The sequence below is a fragment of the Myotis nattereri genome (assembly GCF_964212035.1).
Source record: "Myotis nattereri genome assembly, chromosome: 1".
Lineage (NCBI taxonomy): Eukaryota > Metazoa > Chordata > Mammalia > Chiroptera > Vespertilionidae > Myotis > Myotis nattereri.
The window spans coordinates 228,785,374-228,799,775 of NC_138075.1; the positions used below are offsets into that span (position 1 = coordinate 228,785,374).

Below are 14,402 nucleotides of genomic sequence, written 5' to 3' on the forward strand. Positions count from 1 at the left end.
GAGGCGCTGAGCGAGCAGGAGAGGGTCACTGTGAAGGAAACCCCTGAGCTCTCCTGGCGGGTTAAGCAAACGGGCTGCGTCTTCAGTGACTGTTTTCCAGCGGTTTTTCCCCGCAGGACCCCGCATCCCTATGGCACCTGCATGAAGAAGGAGACAGGACCTGCCTGTGCTGGTTTCCAGCGGGGCGGGCGCTCACAGGGGCCAGCAGGGCTGAGGGCTGGGAGCCTCGCGGCTGGCAGGAAGCGTTCAGAGGGAGCTGCTGCCCTCTGCTGGGGGCAGGCGGCTGTGCACGCCTCGCTCGGCCCAGCGCACCTGACTCTAATTTATAAAATAGCTCCTCTTGCTCTTGTCTGACAAAGAAATGTATGCGACCCTCTACATTTAGGGCACATGAAGTGTGCCTAGGAAAGAGAAACTTAAACGTTTGAGTTTGCAATGACCGGAGTTTTCTGATTTGTTTATAATATGTACCTAAGGGTTTCTCATTTATGACTCGGAGGGTGTCTGGCGTCGGGCACTATGACACGTTTTGTCGAGAGGCAGTAACCGGAATGAGCAAAAAGCCGGGCCCGAGGCCAGTCCTTTCCGTGCCGACCACTGTGCAGGGAGCACGTTACACGGATCTGCTAGGTGTCGGCCCTCCCGGTGGGGGACCCTCACAGCGGGGCCGCCCGTGCGTGGTGTGTCGCCGGCTCTTGGCGCTGTGCCTGGCACTCACCAGGAGCACAGATGCCAGGGAGGAGCGGGGGCCATGAGGGCCAGGACGGAAGCTGACCCGCCTGGGAGACGCCGAGGGCACCTGACACCGGAAATGAGACTGAGACGTCAGACACGCAGGACGTCGGCGGGAGCAGGCCTTCGCCACACCCACCTCCTCTCACAGAGGGCACTGGGCACACCCAGCCTGCAGGCCTGAAGCGGACGGGCCGAGGGTCAGCCACGTGCTGTCTCCTGCCGGCGCCCTGGCTGCTACAGCTCAGCCACACTGAGCAGCAGGAGTGAGACCAGAGGCCACGAGCCACGTGCTGAACCCAGAACACGAGTCGCTCACAGGAAACACATTCTGGAGAAATACACCCGACACAGAAGCTCCTCTCCTCACCACTGCCCAGTGCCCAGGGCAGGCCATCAGGCACTCACACTGTCATGCAGCCATCCGCCGTCATCTCCAGAACTTTCCATCTTCCCACTGACACTCCCCCATTAACCTGCTCCCTCCCTTGCCCGGCCCCGGGACCCACGCTACTTCCTGTCCGACACACTTGTCTCTACAGCCCCTCCTGCAGGTGCATCACAGACTGGCCTCTGGTGTCTGGCCCGTCTCACTGAGCGTAATGTCCTCAGGTTCACCCATGTCTTAGGACAGTGATGGCGAACCTATGACATGCATGTCAGAGGTGACACGCAAACTCATTTTGTTGGTTGATTTTTCTTTGTTAAATGGCATTTAAATATATAAAATAAATATCAAAAATATAAGTCTTTGTTTTACTATGTTGCACATATCAAAAAATTTCTATATGTGACATGGCACCAGAGTTAAGTTAGGGTTTATCAAAATGTTGGCACGCCGAGCTCAAAAGGTTCGCCATCACTGTCTTAGGAGAACACATTCTATATGATAAAGAGCTAACATGCTAATTAGGCCAAACAGCAGGACAACCTTCTGGACGACCTTCCAGACGAAGCCGGGGCTGCGAGGGCCAAGCCCCTTGCTAGAATTTCATGCACTGGGTCTCCAGTTCTCACATAATGTCCCAGCTATTCAGATGAGAAGCAGCTTCCTGCCAGCTAACTATCCCCTGTCCATACTGACCCTGCTTTCCATCGTCCTCGTCATCACCGTCACCATCACCATCACAGCTTCCCCGGAGCCCCACCACCAGGGCTCGGGAGGTCCAGGAGAGAACTCCAGAGCCTGCCCTGCAGCATGTCCTGGGCCTCCCTCCGCAGCCCTCCGGGACCTGTCTCAGCAGCCCGGCCGCCCTCGCCCAGGGGAGCTTACACACCCCTCCTTGGACACTTTCCTGGGACCTTGAAGAGTCTCACTGGCTGCCGGTGTGCATGAAGGACACTGGTTTCACCCTGGAATCTTCTTATCTGGCAACTGCCTCGTTGAGGTTTTGGACATGGTTTCCTTGTTAAGTCTCTTCTCTCGTGTTTCCGAGGATGCAGAAACCCAGGAAGTAAAATCAAACTTTGTTGCCAATGGACATCTACGCAGATGTCAGAGCAGCAGATTCCTGCAGCCATGAGCTCCTCACCTGCACTGTCAACAGCTCATTTCAGGGCTGCACCCGCACTCCTCGCCCAGGGCGGCCTCCCGCTCCGCATAGATGAGTGTCCCCCACTGAGCATGCGGAGCCCAGCTGCGCTCTCGGGGAGCACGCGTGCTCAGGCTTCCCCAGGGTGGGCCCACTCCCTGACGGCACGGCGGGCATGTGTGGGCTGAGGACTGACCACGTCCACACCACCGTGAACAGCCAGAAACTCTTCACTTCACGCTACATGTGACCTGGCGAAACCCGACCTCCGGTCGCACGTTTCTTAGAAAGCCATGTTCAGGGCAGTGTGCTCACTGACGAGTGGTGAGGAGACTCACTCGATCTACCTGCGCTCTGCTGGCTGGATGGGCTGTTACCACAGAAAGTAATGAGTAACAGAGCGGCCAGTCCTTGACTAGGTCCTGACTCTCCCACAGAGCGAAGTGAGTGAGAACGAGTGCTTTCTGCTGGGGACCCCCTCGCTTTGCTGGCGATCGCCGGGCAAAGCTGTCCCAGGCTGGCTCCTCACACAGGCTGCTTAGCCCGGACAGAGGCGCCTGACGCCTCATGCGACCAAGCTATCTTCCCTCAGCCCCAGCGCGTCCTGGCCGAGCGCCCAGGGCCCACAGACTTTTACAGGAAAAGCCAGTCGAGTGCAGGGGCTCAACCTTGGCTGCACGTTAGAATCACCTGGGAATCTTTTTAAAATCCTGATTCCTGGGCCGCATCCTCCGGAAATTCTGTTTCTTTGTTATGGGGTGGGGCCACAACATTAGTAACAAAGAAACAGAATTTCCGGAGGATGGGGCCCAGGAATCGGGATTTTAAAAAGACTCCCAGGTGATCCTAATGTGCAGCCAAGGCTGAGAACCACTGGACCAGTCCTTCATCAGAGACATCCCGGCGAGTCCCGCTGTTCTTCCACCGCCAGCGTGGCGGTGCCGAGGCCACGACAGCAGGGCAGCTCGACCGGGCCCCGCTGCGTCCACACCTCTGATGCCGAAGGCGCGACAGCAAGAGGGAAACTTCTGGACGCAGCGAGGGCCTGCACCCCGGGGCCTGTGGGCGGGGCTTTGAGAAGTGCAGCTATAACTGTCTTTGCATCGATATATTAAAAAAATTCATGGTTCAAAGACCATTCTTGTATGAACAGCCTTTTTAAAAAAATGACAATTTAGATTGTAAAGGAACGTGATTAATGGCTTCAAAGACAGTCCTCACTACAGCAACGTGTAGAATCACTTCTGATTCTAGATTGTTCCCCCCACACACGGGTCAGCAAAGTACAGCCCACAAGCCGCATCCAGCCCCCTGCCTGTGCCTGCAAATCACGCTTTACGACACCGTCGGCCCACTCGCTCCTGCCCCTGCAGCGCTGAGGACAGGGAACAGCGCACAAGCCAGACGGTGACTAGCTTGCTTTCTATGGGAAAAGGCGGCCGGCCCTGTTCTGAGAGAAAACGCGAGGGACGGAAGGACCGGGCTTTCACCAACGTCTGGGTGAACATGATGCGAAGGCAGCGCCTTCACTGCTTTCCCGGCAGCCCATGCAGGGTAAACACAGGAAGCAGCGCGTGCCCGGCGCCTGCCCGCGGGCCGTACCAGAAGGTCTGCTTGGCCGTCTGGATGATGTTGGCCGACATCTCCACGTCGATGTAGTCGTAGTGCAGGGCGCCGGGGTCTGTGGAGGACCCCGTCTCCGCCAGCAGGACGCCGATCCACCGGCCCATGTCTTCCGAGGACGCCGCCTGTGCATGAGGGAGGCGCGTGTCACTTGATTAGGGAAGAGTTTCACAAGTTCAGGTGTCGGCACAGAGGCCACACAGACGGGATGGCGGGGGCCTGAGGCTCGTGCGAGTAAGTCACGGAGGAAGGGGAGGGCTGCCGAGCTGCGGGACCCGTTCTGCATTCAGCCCGAGCCTTGAAGCCGGAATGACTGGACCCAGGACGTGGAAACCTGGGTCCTGCAATGCCTGCCGCTATGGGGGAAGGGCACTGGGGTAGGACGCGGGACTTCCTGTGCTAGCTAAGGCGCAGCCAAATGAAGTTGCTGGCAAAGCCTCGCTAATTTGACAACAAAGCCCGGCCTGGAAAAGCAGCGCCGCCCGCGCTGGCCCAGCCTGAGGACGGGGCTGGCGCTCCCTGCGGGCCTCGGGCTCCCGTGTCTGGGCCGGAATGCACTTCCTTCCCTTCAGTGGAGGCATGAGCACGTGCTCCCCTCCTGCCGGCTGTGCTGAGGGGGTGCAACCGTGGGCAGTCACCGGGCTGTGGGCGCCGTTTCTCAGCACGTTTACATGCTCCCAACCCTGAATCTGACCTTCGTTTGCAATCTGACTCTAACCACTGAGCCCGGCCAGGGCCAAAGGGGAGGGTGGAAGTAGGCGGCTGAGGCTGTTTAATGGCCTTTCCCTCTTCAGCGAGCCGGCTCCAGAAAGGCAGCCACAGGAATCAGCCGCGCACGGAGCCAGGGCTCCTGGAAACCCAGGTCTCGGTGTCCATGCACGCGGCTCGCTGGCTGCGGCGTCTGCACACTCACCCCGCCTGGAGCCGCATGGGCCCTGCAGGACGAGGGAGGACAGCGCCCTCTGGAGGCTGTCACTGCGAGAAGTTCTGCTGGGAACACTGCAGCAAGGCCTGGCGGGACGCGACCAGGAGGTGCCCGGGCCCAGGCTCCTTGCAGGGCTCAGCAGAAGTGGGCACAGGGTGGGGCCCAGGGCCCTCAGGAGGGGCCACCGCGGGACAGCAGAGACGGACACGTGGGCAGAGGGAGAGGGAGAAAGGGCGTGACCCAGCAGGCGCTGCCAGCTCAGCAAGGCGGGGACTCGGACGGGCAGCGGCTTCGGGAAGGAAGGTCGTCCTACCTCCAGCACGGCCACCTCCTGCCCGTTGCGGAGCAGCCGGAAGGTCAGCGGGTGCCTGGAGTCCAGCCCCGGGATCACCTCACAGCCACGGAGAGGGATGGACACGAGGTGGGTCTTCAGGTCGGTCCTGTCCTTGTGCAGGATGAGTTTGTTGTCCTTGACCCTGCACCAGCGCTCCCGCCAGCGGTTGTTGGAGAGCACGTTCAGGTGGCCTGCAGCGACAGGGCGGCTCAGCTCCGGGAGAGGCACCAGGGCAGGGACGCCCACGGACGGACCCCCACCGTGTCTCAGGCAAATTCACACACACAGGAGGGCCGTCACGGTGACAGCTGGAGAGCTGTGATTTTGAATTTGTACATGACATATGTCTGATACACTTATTCTTTATAAAAAAAAAAACTCTACAGACAGCCCTCGGGTTACGTGGGACTCGACGTATGTCATTTCGTGGTTATGTCACCATCTCCCATTTATTTATATAAAAAAAGTTCCGGCCCTAGCCGGTTTGGCTCAATGGACAGAGCGTTGGCCTGCGGACTCAAGGGTCCCAGGTTCGATTCTGGTCAAGAGCATGTACCTTGGTTGCAGGCACATACCCAGTAGGGAGTGTGCAGGAGGCAGCTGATCGATGTTTCTCTCTCATTGATGTTTCTAGCTCTCTATCCCTCTCCCTTCCTCTCTGTAAGAAATCAATAAAATATACCAAAAAAAGTTCCGTCATTCCGACGTATGTACATATGTGCTTTATGTTTTTTATTATTTATTTACCACAAGTGAAAGTCAGGAATTGTTATCTTTCTTTTAAATTTTGTTTACTGTTTCCCTTCATTACTGCTGTGTGTGTACTCCATGGGAGTGACGTAGGTGCTCATGTAGGTGGGTTCCGACTTACGGCGAAAATCGCGTTACGTCGTAGGAACGGACCTCCCACGTAACCCCAGGACCTACTGTACTAAAGCCCACAGTCAGCCGCGAGGACTGACCGGCTGAGCCAACGGCGTGAGGACCACGAATGCCTGCCTGCGGCTTCGGCCCCATCTGCACATGAACCCCGCTGAGAGCCCACTTTTTGGACACTTGAAAAATGACCGCCAACTGCAGCCATCGTCAGAGTCTGCGGGCATGAATGACAGTGGCCTGAGGACCAAGGTGGCGAAACATAAGGAGATCTGGAGTCACGGCTGCTCTCGAGCACCCGAAGCTGCTGGGGCACAGGGTGGCCCCTCCTGAGGGTCCTGGGCCAGCGCCCTGCCCTGGAGGGAGGCTCAGGGCCATTCCTCAGGGGCCTTGAGGCGGGAAACGTCTCCAGCTGGGGAGGCTGGGGAGGCTGGGGTCTGGCTAGGAGGGAGCGTGAGAAATGAACACTTGAACCATGCAGGGACCCAGTGACAGCCAACCTGGGACTCTGTCCAAGGAACCTGGCCCTGAAGCAGGTGGCAGAGCTCCGACAGGGAAGTCGGAGGGCAGGGGCTGTCTCAGTCGCTGCCGCACACACGTTAACACAGTCCTGCCCACGGCAGCTGCTCAGAAAATGCGGATGGAACATTGATGCGGAGACGGTCCTCAGTGAGACCGGGGTGACCCTGGTCTGGGACATGGAGCCTCATGAGAAACCCTGGCTTGATTACTTTAGCCGAGGGGAATGGCTGACCACAGTGCCTTCATGTCTGGCCATGTTCACACCCGTCCCTCACAGGCCAACAGCCCTGCACACTTTCAGTTTAAATGCTTAAAGGGAGTCGGGAGACCTTCCTGGGGTCAAACGTGAAGAGCCACAGAGCTCACGTCAAACCCCTGCAGTCTCTGACTAACAAGCAGTGCGAGTGAAACATCTCGCCACACACAATCCCCAGCCTCCCTCCCGAGAGCCGCGTGACGAGGCCGAGGGCCGCGACTCAGGGACGACACGCGGCTCCTGCAGCTCCTGGGCTCGGGGCTGTCTTACCGCAGGGGGGCACGTCCTCCTCGGCGGAGGAGGTCTGCTCGTCGGTCGACGGCTTTTTCTTTCCCAAACCGATGATCTTGGTGATTTTCTTCCCAGTGACTTTAGATACGGTCCCCTTGCCCTCTGACTTGGAACTTTTTTTCCTCTTGACTGTCAAGAATAACGACAACACAAAAGCATGTTAAGTTATAGACCTTACACTGAAAGACAGCGAAACACAGCATACGCCACAGCCATTGGCTTGCCCCCGGTCTTACTCATTGAGCACCCGCTGTAGGCCGCCGTTGGGGCCTGGCTTACACCATCGGAGTGCTGGCTCAGTGAGGCACCAGTGAGCCACACCGATGACCTCCCGTGTGCCCTGCTCGCTGGGACACGCGAAGCTGCCATGGGACTGCTGCCAAGACCTCAGCTCCCCGTGCTCGATCGGTGGCGGCACCAGCAGGGGAGTCACGAACCACCCAGAATCGCGGTGCACTGGCGCGTTACGGGGGGCATATCCTTCCCCTTGAACGCAGGAGCAGGAGCGACAGAGTCACCCGTGGCTGGACGGCAGGGGCTGGCCCGCGGCCATGCGATGGAGGGGTAACGGGGAGGAGCTGTCTGCGTCGCGGCTTCCTCGGCAGCCAGCACTTGTCTGGTCACGAAGGGCTGGACAAAGGGACCTCCCTGAACCTCAGCGCACACAGTCCGAGCGAGCCGCAGAGCGGAAGGGAGGAGAGGTCAAGTGCAGCTTAACCACTAACTTCCTGTAGGACCTACTCACCGAGCGTCTGCAATACACAAAGCATCGCGACAGGCCAAAAAGTGTTCAAACCAATGGCACCTTTTCAAAATACGGAAGGCTGCTCTGCTGTACAGAGCCCAGGGGAATGCTGGGTAGGATAATCCACGCCCACGCACAGCGAGACGCACGCGCTCCGCAGAGGCTACTGTGAGGGACCTGGGAGAAGAAGCCGCGGTGTGGGCTGCGCCTGGACATCCAGGCGGGAACCTGAGATTGTATGTTGGTCTCCTCCAGGGCAAACCTCAAAGATAGGTTTCCCGGCTGTGATTACACATAATGCGGCCTGTGGACGACAGAGAATGCCTCCCACCGAGTGACTTCCGACGCAGAGGACGAAAACTACACCCCGACGCGTCTGGCAGAAAGTCACACCGCAGAGCAGAGGCCAAGCCTCCGACAGGCCCCAGTCATATCACCACAGCCCAGAAGACGGGGTTCCGAGACCCAGCGCCGGCTTGCTGTCTGGCTGCAGGTGACGGCATCTGCCTCTTGCGGCAGGTGCAGGGGGCAGTGGGCAGAGGCTCCCCTGGGAGCCAGGTCCCGGGGCAGGCAGAGGCTGCAGGCTTCCACGGGGAAGACTCCCTGCCCCACAGACCCTTCCTCTCAGCCCAGCCCCCACGCTGGGGAGGACATCATGTAGCGGAAAGGGCTTGTCTTCGGAAGCTCTAAGGAGCTCTGACGTCAGTCACAAGAACAAACAACTCCATGAAAATACGGGCAGAGGATGTGAACAGACTTTTCACCAAAGAGGACGCCTGGATGGCAAACAAGCTCGTTAGACTTGGTCAGCGTTGTTGGTCATGGGCAGAGGCACGGTAAGGCCGGCTGCACAGCACTGCACGGCTGTTCAAATGGCCAACGCAGAGACCAGCACGACAGAGCGCCACCAAGGCTGGCGAGCGGCACGTGGCCAAGCACCCGGCTCCCAGGCATTAACCGGGAGAAAGGAAAACGTGTCCACAGCAGCTTCGCTCCCATGGCGCCCAGCTGCCGCACCAGCCCTCTCCCGTGGGTGCGGTGAGCCGGCCGCGCCGCGTCTGTGCTGACCTCCTGCTCGGACCCTGAGCACCTGCACGCGGGGCTCCCCAATGCCTGAGGCTGAGTCAGAGACGCCAGACCGAAAGGCTCAGCTGTGGACTCCACGCACAGGACGTGCTGGGGAAGGACAGAACACAGACCTGCAGCTGCCAGGAGTGGGGGGCGGGGGGGGGGGGGACAGAGGAGCACAGGAGCCCCTGGGGTCAAAACTGCTCCATGTCTCGACGGTGCGGATGGCGACCCACCAGTATGTGTTTGTCAAACGCAAAGAGCTGTATGCCAACAAGGTGCCGTCACCGCGTGTGACGCACACGCCACAGGGCAGGGAAGCACCCCGCTCACACAGCGTCATCCGCAGCAGCCAAGGGGGGGACAGAGACGCCCCTCCACAGATGAATGACGGCAGAATGCGGTCCGTAGCACAACGGACTATTGCTCAGCCTCAGAGAGGAAGGGGATCCTGACACCGGCTCCCTGGGCGGACCTGAGGGCATCGCGCTGAGCGAGGTGAGCCAGCCACAGGGCAAGCTCTGTGGTTCCATGAGGTGAGGTCCCTAAGGAGTCAGGCCCACAGGGACAGCAGGCGCCCCAGGCACCGCGGGAGTGGCTGCAGGCCTGGAGAACTGGGAGGGCGGGAGTGTTTAATGGGGACAGTTGCAGTTTGGGAAGATGGAAGGTTCTGGAGAGGATGGTGAGCCAGCGGCACAGCAATGCGAATGTGCCTAAGGCCACTGGACTGGACACTTAACAATGGTCAGGGGGTAAATTTTTATTATGTGTATTTTACCACAATTTAAAATCATTTCTTTAAATGCAAGTAAAATACATCTGCAGAAACCTGCACGTCAGGCCTCCTCATTTGAAAGATGGGGAGCGGAACTCATCAGGGAAACGGTCCCGATGGGGCCGAGGCCGCCACGGGGTGGGCACGTGGCTCCGCTCATCACCCAAAGCCCTTCCCAGAGGATCACTTCCCGGGACAAACCACGTGAGGAAATGCCTGCTGAGCCACCGATTTAAACTCCCGCCGGGCGCCGTGGGGCCACAGGAACCCTGGCCCGGCCGCAGGCACCGGAGCCTCAGAGGGCTCCTGCTCCCCAGAAGGCCTTCTCGGATCGGTCAGTGCGACCAGGACGGTGACAGGCGCGTGACCGAACCTCCAAGGAGACATGCCCGCAGCCAGAGTTTGCAGAACGGGCCGCAGTGTTTCGGATTCTGGTTTCTGTTTCAGGCAGAACTCACCTTGTTCTTTCCCGTTACACACGGCGACTCCATTCTCCATGACACCCTCCCCGTCCGAGCTTGGTCTCTCCGAGGACAGTTTCTGCATGGAAGAGGAGGACGGGGTTTTCTCACAAGGTGGCATTGGCCAAGTGGCGTCATGGATCGCTCCAAATGATCTCAGAGCGGAAAGAACGCGGGCTGAATTCCCAGCGATCCAGGACAGCTAGGGCTCCAAGGCCGCACGGACAGGCTGGGTGCCTGTTACCAAAAGCTTGAAAGACACCAAAAGAGCAAAGAAAAAAGCCACCGAGGTAACCAGCGCGTGCTACAGTGCCTGACATTCATTCACCTACCTCTCCCTCAGTAATTAAAAAAACGTTAGGGCTACAGAAAACTCCCCTCACCAAACCAATTACGCTTCCAGAAATAAACACTGCGTCGCCCACTTAATTTCCTCCCGTGAATAATGGGCAAGCGTCAAGTGTCTGTTTGTGACAAATATGCTCCGAGGATGCGCAGTCGGGCGGCTGTCAAACCCTCAAGGGCACCGGAGGACTTGCCCGGTTGGCCCAGCACCTGACCAGGGCACAGTCGGGACTGACGCTTGGCATCTGAAGCAGAGGCACGTGGGCGGCAGGAGAGGGTCACGGGGACGTGGTGACGGGGGGAGACTGGGCTCCGGATGGTGAGCACACAATACAACATGCAGATGATGCATATAGAGCTGCACGCCTGGAACCTATATGATTGTATTAACCAATGTCACCCCAATAAATTCAATAGAAATTTAAAAAGCAGCAGCACTGTTGAGAGCTGGAACCCCTGCATTCCAACCGGAGGAGCTGTGGAGTCACAGCGGGGGGCACAGGCTTCAGCCCTCCCCAGCCCCCTGCACTGTCCCCCATGCCACAGAGACTGCCAGCCGCAGGCGGATGCTGGGGCACGGGCACGCGCACGCCACCTCAGGAGGGGCCGGGCTGCGCTGGCCCAGGACGGCAGACGGTGTCTGCGTCGCGCCGAGGTGCTGCGACAGCCACGGGAAGGAGCCAGTGGCATCCCGTGGGAACCTGGTATGTGCCGACCGCCAGTGACAGGGCGGATGAGAGCTGGCGCTGCCCAGCTCCCAGGACGGGAAGTGCTCCTGGGAACCAGGTCAGCAGGTCTGGGCGGGCACAGCACAGCCTCAGAAACCACGCTAAGTGAAGGGTGCCACCGGTCCCGTGGGAGTGGGTGAGAGAGAAACCCTGATGCACGCTGATGGGAAGTGAAACCGGACCAGCCTTTCTGGATGGCTATTTGCTTAGCAACACAAGTCAAATCTTAAAATCAATCCTCCCCTTTGGTCTGGTAACCTAGCTTCCAGGGGTCTATTTTCAGGTAACAGAGCAGCAGCAAAGACTTACAAAACGATGCCAGTTATTTTAAATGGCCAACAATAAGGAGTTAAATTTGGAAGGGGGGGAATATGATAGTAGAGTCATATGATTTCATATTATTCAGCTGCTAAAAGTGCAAAAGCGGTTGTTGCTTGTTATTAGTTTTCAAAAGCCTGGAAAGTTGGTAATAATGTAAAGGTAAGAACAAAAGGGCAGCATAACATGTTTATGCATCAGAACATCTAAACTATAAAAGAAACACGTGAGCTGGTGAAAAAAATGCCATGTTGGGAGGAGCTGCACCCGTGTGGTGGGTTCGTGGGGGACCGTACTGCTGCCATTTGTGTTTCTCTGAGCTGCCTGAGTTTCCCACAGCAAGCAGGTGTTCGTTCGTAATAAGAAAAAGAAAAGAGAGAGAGAGACAGGCCTGCAATATCAGGATGAGGGCTGTGACAGGGTTAATTTTGTGTGTCAACTTGGAGGTTGTTTTTGGATGAGACTAATTTGTTGTTGTTAATCCTCACCCCAGAATATTTTTTTCCATTGATTTTGAAGCGAGTGGAAGGGAGGGAGGGAGAGGGAGAGCAATAGAGAAACATCGATATGAGAGAGACACATCCATCGGTTGCCCTCTGGATGCACCCCAATAGGGCCAGGGACAAAATCTGCAACCCAGGTATGTGCCCTTGACTGGGACTCAAATCCATGACCCGTCAGTGTGCAGGCCAACACTCACCACTGAGATTACCAGCCAGGGCTAACATTTACATCCGTGAACGCTGAGTAACGCAGATGGTGCTCCCTACTGTGGGGGCCTCACCTCGTTGGCTGAAGGCCTGCATACCACTAAAGCCCAGTCTCCTGAGCAAGGGAGAATTCTGCCAATGGCCTTCAGACTTCACCTGCTGGCCTACGCTGCAGACTTTGAACTTGCCATCCTCCATAATCACATGAGCCGATTCCTTACGATAAATCTTACACATAAAAAATTCCTTACGTAAATCACATATAAATACACACACATGCACACATACATAAGTACATACATGTACATGCACACACACCACTAGTTGTTTCTCTGGAGAACCCTGACTAAATAAGAAGGGACACGAAGGCTCTGTCCACTGGCAGGGGCTACACGGGGAGGCCTCGGAGAGCCCCTGGGCCACAGCCACCAACAGGAGCTGCGTGCAGGAAGCCCGGGGTCTCCATGGAGAGGAGCTCTGTGTAGGGATGATCAGAGCGAGCTGGGTGTGTAGCATGACAGTGACAGGTTCACACGTTTCCGACAAGAAGGGCTGGCCCTGCCCCCTGCGGGGCCGTCACTGGGCCCTTCTACAAGGAACATGGGCATAGAGCGGAGGGCACAGGGAACGCAGCCTGGCTACTGGGATACAGCTTGGGGAGGGGCACTCGGGCCGTGCCCGCTGTATTCCGGGATACAGACCTGAGTTCAGATTCCACGCTGCCACGTGACAGCCGGGTGACCTTGAACAGGGCCCTAACAGCTTCCACCCACTTCTTCACCTGCAGCTGGGAAGAAGACGGCCAACCGCGCAGCCCATGAACGGCCAGCCCCAGCCTCGCGCGTGGGCACGGGGAACGCACAGGAAGCAGGACTGCCGTCTCTCCCGTCATTCCCAGCTGGTGTGCGGAGACGCTCAGGGTGCACTGGGCCTGCGAGGAGGCCCACCCTCCGAAGCAGCACACGCCCCTTACCTTCTCCAGCTCTGCCTTGTGCACCGGGGAGCCTGGCGGCGGCGGCCACTCGGCGTCCACGGGCCCGCTGCAGCCGCTGTAGACCTCTCGGATCACCTGCAATGAGCGCGGACATGTTGAGAGCATCCAAGCACAGAGACACTCCCACGAGGGGAGGAAGCCTGAGAGGAACAGGGGCACGTGGTGTGGCCGGAAACCCGCAGGTCACAGCACTGGGTTTCAGCTCCAGGCCGCCAGGCCGCCCTCTGTTCATTCAGTCGCCCATTCACTGACGGCCTACCCACTCCCGACCCTGACCTAGGTCCCGGTCACAAAGGAACACGCATGCGAGGGCTCCGCTCCGGGAAGAGTGAGGTGCCATCGTGAACAACGAGCGTCACCAGAAAACGCAGGCGCTGAGGCAGCGGTAGGGGCGGTGAAGAGCAGGGTGGCCTTTAGCCGCAGGCGCAGCTGACTCAGAGCCAGAGGCCGAGAGAGGCCTTGCTGGGAGGGCACTAAGCTCGCCCCCAGCCCCCTTGCAGTCGCAGGGTCCCCTCCATCGGGCCTGAGCAGCCCGGGGCGGGGTGGGGCGGGGCGGGGCGCTGACGGCGGGCGGGGGGCGGGGGGGGGGTAAGCAGTAAATGAGATCAGCGGGGGAGACAGAGCGCACATTCTTCCCACAGTGAGCAGGCGAGTCTTTCAAAATGTCCCCGTTCCTTTTGGAACTAAGCTGCAACTTGAGTTCAACCCAAGTGCCTCTGGACGGAAAAGCACCGCCCACGCCGGAGAGCCTGCAGCCCTCGGGGCGTCTCCGCCACTGGCTGCGCTGCTGGGACCGCGGCCAGGGACGCACAGGCCAGGGCCGTTTCCAGCCATTTGGCTGCTCAGCTGTTCTATGAAAAAAAGAGAAGAAAAAACACTACAAAAAAAGGAGCCATGTCCACATTTGAGACCAAACCAGGAAAAAGAGAAAGCAAAGACCCCGAGAGCCTGCGCGGGGTTTTGTCCTGTGGAAGCTGCGAGCGACATACGTCACCCAGCACGGCGCCTGCCATGTGTCTGGAAGGGGAAACGGGCAGCTCCCTTTCTTTCTCTTTCTCGCTGATTTCACTACTTTTCCTCGGTCTTGGTCTCCTCACCTCCCCACTGCACTCACCACACCTTTAGCTCAGAAGGCAAAGCTTCATGTGATCTAAAAACAAGATGTTG

The 14,402-nt window shown here is 58.2% G+C and overlaps 1 protein-coding gene across 1 annotated transcript in view; it reads right to left on the minus strand.

Moving 5' to 3' along the window:
• Positions 1 to 14,402, minus strand: part of AFAP1 (actin filament associated protein 1) — an 85,481-nt gene that overhangs the window by 19,419 nt on the left and 51,660 nt on the right. Inside the window, exons 8-12 of the mRNA XM_081091859.1 lie at positions 13,215 to 13,310; positions 10,138 to 10,219; positions 7,071 to 7,220; positions 5,126 to 5,337; positions 3,867 to 4,012 (exon numbers count right to left, since the gene is read on the minus strand). Coding sequence (XP_080947985.1) covers positions 3,867 to 4,012; positions 5,126 to 5,337; positions 7,071 to 7,220; positions 10,138 to 10,219; positions 13,215 to 13,310 — 686 coding nt within the window. The remainder of the gene's footprint in view (positions 1 to 3,866; positions 4,013 to 5,125; positions 5,338 to 7,070; positions 7,221 to 10,137; positions 10,220 to 13,214; positions 13,311 to 14,402) is intronic.